At 31.3% G+C, this 8,080-nt stretch overlaps 1 protein-coding gene across 1 annotated transcript; it reads right to left on the bottom strand.

Annotated features, from left to right (window-relative positions):
* Positions 1 to 1,728: 1,728 nt before the first annotated feature.
* LOC106715244 (ITG-like peptide) lies at positions 1,729 to 7,799 on the bottom strand. The gene is made up of 6 exons (XM_014508485.2): positions 7,728 to 7,799; positions 6,875 to 7,022; positions 6,167 to 6,302; positions 2,749 to 2,856; positions 2,483 to 2,619; positions 1,729 to 2,010 (listed from the first exon to the last, which is right to left on the bottom strand). The coding sequence occupies exons 1-6, from the start codon at positions 7,733 to 7,735 to the stop codon at positions 1,891 to 1,893; spliced, it is 657 nt and encodes a 218-aa protein (XP_014363971.2). The 5' UTR covers positions 7,736 to 7,799; the 3' UTR covers positions 1,729 to 1,890.
* Between the last annotated feature and the right edge of the window lie 281 nt (positions 7,800 to 8,080).

Genomic DNA, 8,080 nt, shown 5'->3' with positions numbered 1-8,080 from the left:
CAGATTTTGTAGAATTTCTGGTAGGTTTACGGTTTTACGATTCCTCCGAAGATTTATGTCCGATACATGTAAAACCTAGTCTAATCTTCATTATTTACACTTTGATTATTACTGTTATACATGTATTTTATCTTTAGCATTACAATTCCCGGTTCAGCTTATTTGTGAGAAGTTAATAAGAAGGTTCTTTGTATATTTTCAGTGTATGGAGTGTCACTTCTTCGGGGGTGGTTTTGGTGGCCGCGCAGTGATCGTCGGAGGCTTTGGTTACGGCTACGGAGGAGGTTTCTATCGACCACCACCTCCTTTTTTCTATAGACCACCTCCGCTATTCTTCCACATACCTTATTACTACTAATAGCGATTTTAGAAAAAAATGACGATATACATACGTATATGTGGTACGATTAAAGACGGATTTGAAATTGGAATTGTTATAATAAGTTTTTGAGATTTACGAAGTTAAAATCTTGATTAATTAATAAAATAAATTGTTTTTTTTTGTAATTGAATAACTTATTTTCTACTTAAAAGTAACTTGAAAGCGAACACAAATTTTTGTGCGGATGAATTTTATGAGGTATGTGTGTTTTTAATTGATTAATTGTTTAATTAAAACAACATTTGCCCACATAGTATATTTAAACACATAGTAACATATTTCAATACACAAGTTATAGTAAGAATATTGATATGTTTATTAACGATATATCTATAAATAAATCCATATTGATTAATTTTATGCTTTAGCACTTAGGCCTTTGTAATGGAACTGAACATTATGACGTCAGAGGGAACAAAGACCTTTTGGTTATGGCACAAAAATATTTTTTCATTTATATTTTCATATATTTGTAGTCACTCGGGCGCATCAGGTGTACATATTTCACAGAAGTGGTGACATGCCAAAACTGAGACTCAAATCTAACTTTAAGATCTTTTTCAACAAATTCATTCCCTAGGCACCCAGCATGTTAAAAGATTTCCAAGAAAAGAGACACAGCGAAAATATATCTTATTATATTAAGAAATAGCTTACATCTAAGATGATATGTTTGTTTTTTTTTATTATAATTTAATTTTAATTTAACACCGATTTAACTATTATAATCTATGTAATAAATGCCTCAGCCAGCTGGATATGTATTGGTTTTCAATTTAAAGGCTTACATCTAATTATACATATAGATTAAAATTTAAAAGATTAAACACATGAAAATACTAACAATATTAATCAGAATATATTTTAGGAATATTTTTTAAATAACATTCATAAGTATTTTTTTTAAAACATCTATAATATGTCTATTCTAAAATCTACCCACATAATTGAAATTATAATTATCCTAAATAATGATAATATTTTATCGATTTTAATGATTTTACTCAAAGTTTATTCGAAGCTTTTTATATTTTAATGATAAAATAATGAAAGGACTATTATCGGTTGACCGTTTTTCGAAAGCAACATTTTTCGGATTTTTAACTTTAAAATTACTTTTATTTAAGATGAATTCAAATAAAAGTAATTTTAAAATCTAATCAACATCTCTTTGGAAGAAATATTACGATTTTTGATTTTTTCTCAATTTCAAAATGAATAACATGTTGTTAAAATTTCGTCGTAATATTTTCTCCAGAAGAATTCAACTTCCCTTAACTAATAAAATACAATTAATACATAATTAATTAAAAAAATATTTGAAAATAATCCCAAGCATTCTTAGGGTATTAAATATATTTATTAATCAAGGGATAAATCAATCCATACTTTAGTAACATGTTTTTTTTTTACAGATTAAAGAAACAATTTAGTCAATGTTCCGACACATGTTTGTCTAAACAATTAGAATTGGAGACATGTTACGCAAAGTATGTTGTTGAAACAATTTAATGAAGACGGAAAGGTCCGATGCGTTTCTCACCGGCGGTATGTTGAACATATTCACGGATTTGATCAGTAGCCACCAAACCGATGCACATCAGAGACTCTTTGAAGTATCCGCAGCTCTGTATAAACAAATATATTATATACATGTACATACATGCAGTGTGGAAGTAGCCTTATTTTTAAATGGTTATTAATACTTATTTTGTAAACGCTACTTCATTCGCGCGTAATTAAAAAAAAAACTTAGTAAGTACCCTGAAGACCAAACAAAGACGCAACGAAGGCTTTTAATTCATTATTTTTTAAGTTAATTGAGTACAAAAGTACGACAATAAGGATTATGTTAATTAAATTAGTTCTTCTGAAGACCTTTTTCAATTACTTTGAAGGTTTATTAAAACAAAAGAAGATGAAGACGAAAAATAAACAAAATGTTCTAAGCTATAAAATCCAATGCCTTTTAATAATTCATCAATACTGACGAAAAGTTGACATTGTAAATAAAATTGTGTTGTGATTTTTTTAAAGCTTGATAATTAAATTATGAATAAACAACTTTTTTTAGGTAACAAAGTTGAGCTTAGTGTGTACCTTGCGTGGTTTCTGTCGGTGACGGCGCTGCATGATGCAGCAAAGACCGCGGGAGATGTCGCATTCGCTGGACACATTGCAGTCGTCGTTGTATTGCTTGTGACCGATAGACGGTGGCCGGCACACGCGGATCTCGCCTATATATTGTACATACGACATTTTGAATCTCATCTTTTACTTCCCTTCAACTTATTCGCCCAACTTTTAGCTCCACCGAATTTTACTACTTATCTCGTTTAATACCATCAAAAAGAAATTGTTCTTACCAGACAATACCTCCTCGCAGACCAGACCAGCGTCGCATTGGTGTTGACGGTTGCAGATTTCACCCAACTTGCGGCCTACAAACGCAGGCAGGCAACGACCTCCCTCCTCTGTGCAAATAGTGTATAGGATCAAGATCGTTTAATCCCAATTAAAAGAACAGATTATCATAACAGTTTAAAAATAGATTGGTATATTAATTCTTTAAAATATGAAGGTATCAGTCATGATTATAAATTTTATATGAAAATGTGATAAGAGATCGACCACAAGGCATAGAAAGTTATAAATAACTTTCTATGTCTATATATCTTTATATGTTTATAAATAACCCTAAAGGGCCGCCATACATGTATGTTACTTGAAACCGTAAACAGCGGCACTCCAATGGATTACTTTCATTTCTTTCCAGAACTTTGTAAGTTGGCCGATTTGTATGAAATCTCCTAGCAGCAGCTCACGAAATGCATTTCCAAATAATAAATATAACTTTTATTTAAAAACTAGCTTTCATTAAAAAAGCGGCATTAAAAAAGTTAATAAGTAGCCTATGTGTTCTTACATACTATGTTCTACATCTGTGCCAAATTTCATCGAGATCCGTTGCGCCGTACCGGAGATACCTTCAAACATCTATCCATCCATCTTAATATTAGCGTATATAATATTTGTAAATTAAATCGAAATACATTTACAAATATGTGTGTTTTAGAACGAACGAAAAAGCGAAAAGTAGTTTTGTTCGCTATAAAATTAGAATTAAAGCATCGTTAAAACTTTTACACCAGCTCACATTACGGATAGTACGTGGGACACAAAAGTACGTGATACAAAAATAACTCACGACTTCGCAATGAAAGCACCGTGTAATATTATATGATTAAATAACAGCCTTTCCCTGTTCGTGAAAATGTGGTATACATTTTCATGAATTATTTGTTCGTGAACAAGGCAAAGGCTTTCAACATAATATCTATGACTTAAAAAGCTATTTAGTTTTAATTTCTGAATCAATAAGAATATTTTTAAAGCCTGTTTTGTGTGCTTCTATTGTTAATTTCTGCGTTAACCATATTATTATTTATTTACCGTCTCTTTGCAAAGAAAACATTAAAACTAGCAGTTGCCCGCGACTTCGTAAGTGCAGAATTCCAAGAATAAATATAGCCTATATCACAAGAGGATGGTGTAACTTGCTAACATTGAAAGAATTTTTCAAAACTATTCAGTGTTTTAATACACATAAACGCCAAAATAATCTTTATAATATTAGTATAGATATATTGGAAAACATCTGCAATATTTAATCACAGACTTTGTCATTTTTTTTTTTTTTTTTTATATTTAAAAAGTTAGCGCTTGACCACGATCTCACCCGATGAGGTGAAGATGTGGTCTAAAGATGGTACGCGCGTTTGTAGAAGACAGAAAGAAATTTAAAAATAAAACTTAAACCACTATTACTTGACATAACTTTATAACAAATTAAATTAACTTAATGTATTTTGCGTAGCATTGCTACATATACCCCGGTATAGATACTACGAGTAATTCATTAAAAAGAGGTTATTAACAAATAACTTTAATAAAACAAATGAAAGAGACAAAGCCTAATAATTTTCTTTTCTTTTTCAAACTACATGACAACTGTCCATTAAACAAAATGCTTCGGGATGTAACGCTACGCCGTAGTAATGGACTACACCCATGAGGCTAATTGGCTTGGGAAATTGGCGACATGAGGTTGTCAGATTAAACTTGATCATTTATGAAACAAAGGGACGTGTAATTGTGTTACGTAAAATTGTAGTCTTTCTTTTTTTCATTATGTCGACAGCTATACTAAAGTAAAAAAAAGTCGAAATAAAAAAAATGCTTAACAGCAACTGTATTACGAGTACGACTTATTAGTAATGACTCGAAAATATTATAATATATTTGAACTATAAAACGTTGAAAGCAAACAAATAAAAAATTCCAATTTCGTATGTAGGGCGTACGAAAATAGACTGGCGAAATAAAATAAAAAAACAAAAGCACTATATTCTGCTGAAAAATGCTCTTTGGAAGAAGAATAATGAAAAGCTTTGACAGGCTCCCGACGCGACCTATTCATCCCCTACTAAATGCTTCGGGAAAACTTTTAATTAAAATGAAATTGCGAGAATAGATATAAAAGTTTTGATGTAGTTTTATATTCAAAAGCTTAAACAAAAAGATTTAAAATTAAAAGTTGGAATAGTACTATTTAAAATCACTACACCATTGTCCATACATAACAATGATAAGTGTTATTCGAAGTTTTTACAATAAATAATTAAAGAAAACCTTACCAACTTAATTCATCATATTTTATAATTATTACATTAAAATAACTTCTCACTTATAGATTAGCTAGACTAGGAATAATTTCTAGAATAAGATTACGAAAAATAAATTTAATCTAGACATCATTTAGATTCCATTTAGAAAATGCGAGCCAGAGTCGATTTATTAAACTCATTTAGCAAGTGAGTTTGAAGTCTGTTGATTTGCAAATGTTGAAAAGTAATCTTGTTTGAGTAAATTGAATTATGTCTCGTCATTTTCACTGCCTTATTACTTTTGAAAACGTCTTTCCAAGAAAATTAGGATTCTTATAAGTTGTGAATCCACTTACGTAATTTCGCTTAGTATATTTTGTTCTTTATGAATTTGAAATAACTGAAATTTGTATTCAACAACAAATAACGAATATGTAAAAATATGCAAAAAGTGAATAACGATAACACTGTCACGTATTTAATCTTTTGTTTAAAATTCAAGTGGGTTCGGATCGAGTTTCGAGTGTAGCGGTTACCTGGCATAAAACAGGTAACACTCACGTGAGTGAGTTTTCAAGTCTCTCTTGAAAGCCTAGTGCATAAATTTTATGGCACTTTATTTTAAAAGAGAAAATGGTAAGCCCCGTTGAGTGCGCACTGAAGGCAATTTTACATAGATTTATGAAGTACATTCTCCGAGTAACTTTATATAAGTAAAGCATTTTTGGTGCGTTGTTTTAAAAGCATGAATATTTATACTTGATATTATCTAAGGCTATGTAAAATCACTTACGTGGTTCTTTCTTAGTTTTTAATATTAAGGTAAAAATACTGTCCACTGTCGCTTCGAATCTATACTCATATGTTTCTATTCATATTTTTTTTCTATTCTTCTACTTCTATACTTTAACTTTCCCCAGTTCTATGTACCATCGATTCCTAAACGTTTTTCCTCTTAGATCTGTCCGAAAATTTTACTGGTACTGGTAAATTTCTTGCTGTTGCTTTTCGACTTGTGAACCTTCAGGTTTATTTCCCGCAGTAGTACATACCCACCGTATCTTCCGTGGATCACTGGTTTACTGGATAAATTTGAGAATAACTATTCTACACTTACCGGTGTCCTGGCAGAGCAGACCCTGGCAGCAGTCAGCGTTGGTGGCGCAAGGGAAGCTGTAGCAATGCGCAGTCGGTTCCTCTTCATCCGCGCTTTCCCCGTCCAAGATATCAGTGTAGATGTTGTCAGGTTCCACCTGGAAATTATTTAACTGTTAATACATTGAAAATTTGATTTTTACCTTTAAAGTCAAGTTTTTGGATATTATCCCATATTCCAAGCTTGGGAAAATAAAAAAAGCAATTGTGAGTATCAATGTTCTTATTTCATTTTGCGACTAAGAAAAATGTGCGTTTGATACATGAATTTAAGTTATTTTACATGATGTATTAATTTATTTTGTTACGCTTCTAATAAAGCAGAGCAGTTTAATAAGCGAGTAAAATTGCCGCTAGCAGAAGTTATCCCGGCATAAAGGGCATTTCACAGTTCATCGGATTTTAAATAACCTTTCGTTGTTCACCTCTGACACGTGAAGTAAAAATAGATGGGGGAATATGCGACACAAAAAAGAAAGTTTAAATATGAAGATAATAAAACTGAAAAAAAAACTTAATTTTTGCAATAAAGTCTAGGGCTTGACTGTCAGCTTAAATCGTCCTTTATACGAATACATGTCCAATTTAAAACACGATGAAAAATATTACAAAAAAGTTTCGATGGATTAATATCAGGTGAACCTTTGTCCTTAATCTTTAAAAAGCTTACCTGAGTATGCGGGTACTGGCGGTAGGGGGTCTGGCCATGCTGAATGTTGGCCAGCATGTCCGCACTGAAGCGGTTGAAGAGGCCACCCCAAGCGTTGGCCGTGGCCAAGTAGCCGATGGCCACAAGCGCAACAAGTATCATGTTGGTGCTAAATTAAAAAAATGTCATTTAACATTTTTTCGAGGTTAAAGAGGTTACAAAGAAATCAATTGTGCAATAAATAACGATTATTCGTATGTCAATTACCAACTTTATTCATCTCTCTTGCGTGCGAAAGATTTATCAAAATAAAACTTATTTAATTAAGGTAAAATGACAGTCATGTTTCATTTTCAGTACTGACATGTAATTAATTGTCTAAATGAACTTTGAGAAAATCTAATTAATTACGTGCGAAGAGAGTGTATTTGGCGTAATAGACCGTAAATTATATTTTACTTGAGATTAATTTTATAACATTCTCTTACATTTTTTTAGTGATAAAGAACTGAATATGTTAAACAGTAAAAAAATAATGCATATGTTATAGAAACCATCTTTTAAAAAAGCACGTTAGCGTAAATCACAACAAAAACATTTCTAGTTAGAATATTACATTATTACTCAAGCGAAAATTTGTGATATAAAGTAATTAAATGTTTTCATGAATTCTAAAACTTATAAAACTTTTCCTCTGTAAATTTAAGAAACTTCCAAATACAAGAAACTTACTTTAATGTTCTTCCAAATAAAAAATACATTGAATTTTAAATAAATCAAAATTACAATACGAATATATTGGATGAAAAATCTAATTTCAATTGTTTTTAAAAAGGGAATACAGCTTTATCGGATGTAGGAATTTGTTACTTACCGATGCATGGTCCGTCCCGGCTGACGTCTCCTGCTAGACTGGTGGATCTATAAGTTGAGCTTTATTGCGCAGGGTCCGAGGGGAGGCGCATATACAGGGTGTAGCGGGAAAGGAAAAAGGTGGAAGGTGAAATTATATAAGAGGTGCCAACTTTTTACTTAAGAGAGGCTTAGCACTTTCATTAAGCGAGATTTACTCTCGTGTATATTGGAATGGAAGCAAGGATCTTTATTTTAAGCTATTTTTTATTACGGTACCTTAAGAATGATTATCTTTGCGTTTACTTCACTTACTTGTTGTTAGAAGCGTTTAATTTAAAAGTGTTTATTTTACCTAAAATAAATTTCGTTTGT

The sequence above is a fragment of the Papilio machaon genome, chromosome 19 (genome assembly GCF_912999745.1).
Source record: "Papilio machaon chromosome 19, ilPapMach1.1, whole genome shotgun sequence".
NCBI lineage: Eukaryota > Metazoa > Arthropoda > Insecta > Lepidoptera > Papilionidae > Papilio > Papilio machaon.
This window is presented reverse-complemented; position numbering and strand designations above follow the sequence as displayed.

What these genes read in the sequence shown, in the direction of transcription:
- LOC106715244 (XM_014508485.2), bottom strand. An exon ending in CTGCGAGGAGGTATTGTCTG is followed by an intron (nt 2,620 to 2,748) that starts GTAAGAACAATT and finishes TACAATATATAG; the next exon opens with GCGAGATCCGCGTGTGCCGG. An exon ending in ACCGACAGAAACCACGCAAG is followed by an intron (nt 2,011 to 2,482) that starts GTACACACTAAG and finishes TTGTTTATACAG; the next exon opens with AGCTGCGGATACTTCAAAGA.